General features: G+C 52.4%; 1 protein-coding gene across 1 annotated transcript in view; it reads left to right on the plus strand.

Annotated features, from left to right (window-relative positions):
• LOC119588399 (arrestin homolog) overlaps positions 1-296 on the plus strand; it is a 3,427-nt gene that overhangs the window by 2,371 nt on the left and 760 nt on the right. The window contains exon 6 of the mRNA XM_037937078.1: positions 114-284. Within this exon, the coding sequence (XP_037793006.1) occupies positions 114-284 (171 nt within the window). The remainder of the gene's footprint in view (positions 1-113; positions 285-296) is intronic.

Here is a 296-nt window from a genome sequence, read left to right on the forward strand (position 1 = left end):
CTCCAAATGCGAAAACCAACCAATCCCTCAGAGCGAAAAACAAAGCTCTACCAGTCTATTCCCATTCTCCCTCTAGAATCCTCACCGCTGACTATTCCCATTTCCACCATTCCAGGATTCCGACGCCAACCTCGCCTCAACCACCATCGTCGCCGCGGGGAGGAACGTCAATGATTCCTGTGGTATTATCGTATCCTACTCCATGCGTGTAAAAGCTAACTGCGGTGCCATTGGAGGTGACCTGACCGCTGACCTGTGCTTCAAGCTGATGCACCCTGCCCCTGGTGAGTCCTTTA

This window comes from Penaeus monodon, chromosome 23, assembly GCF_015228065.2.
Source record: "Penaeus monodon isolate SGIC_2016 chromosome 23, NSTDA_Pmon_1, whole genome shotgun sequence".
NCBI classification, from domain to species: domain Eukaryota; kingdom Metazoa; phylum Arthropoda; class Malacostraca; order Decapoda; family Penaeidae; genus Penaeus; species Penaeus monodon.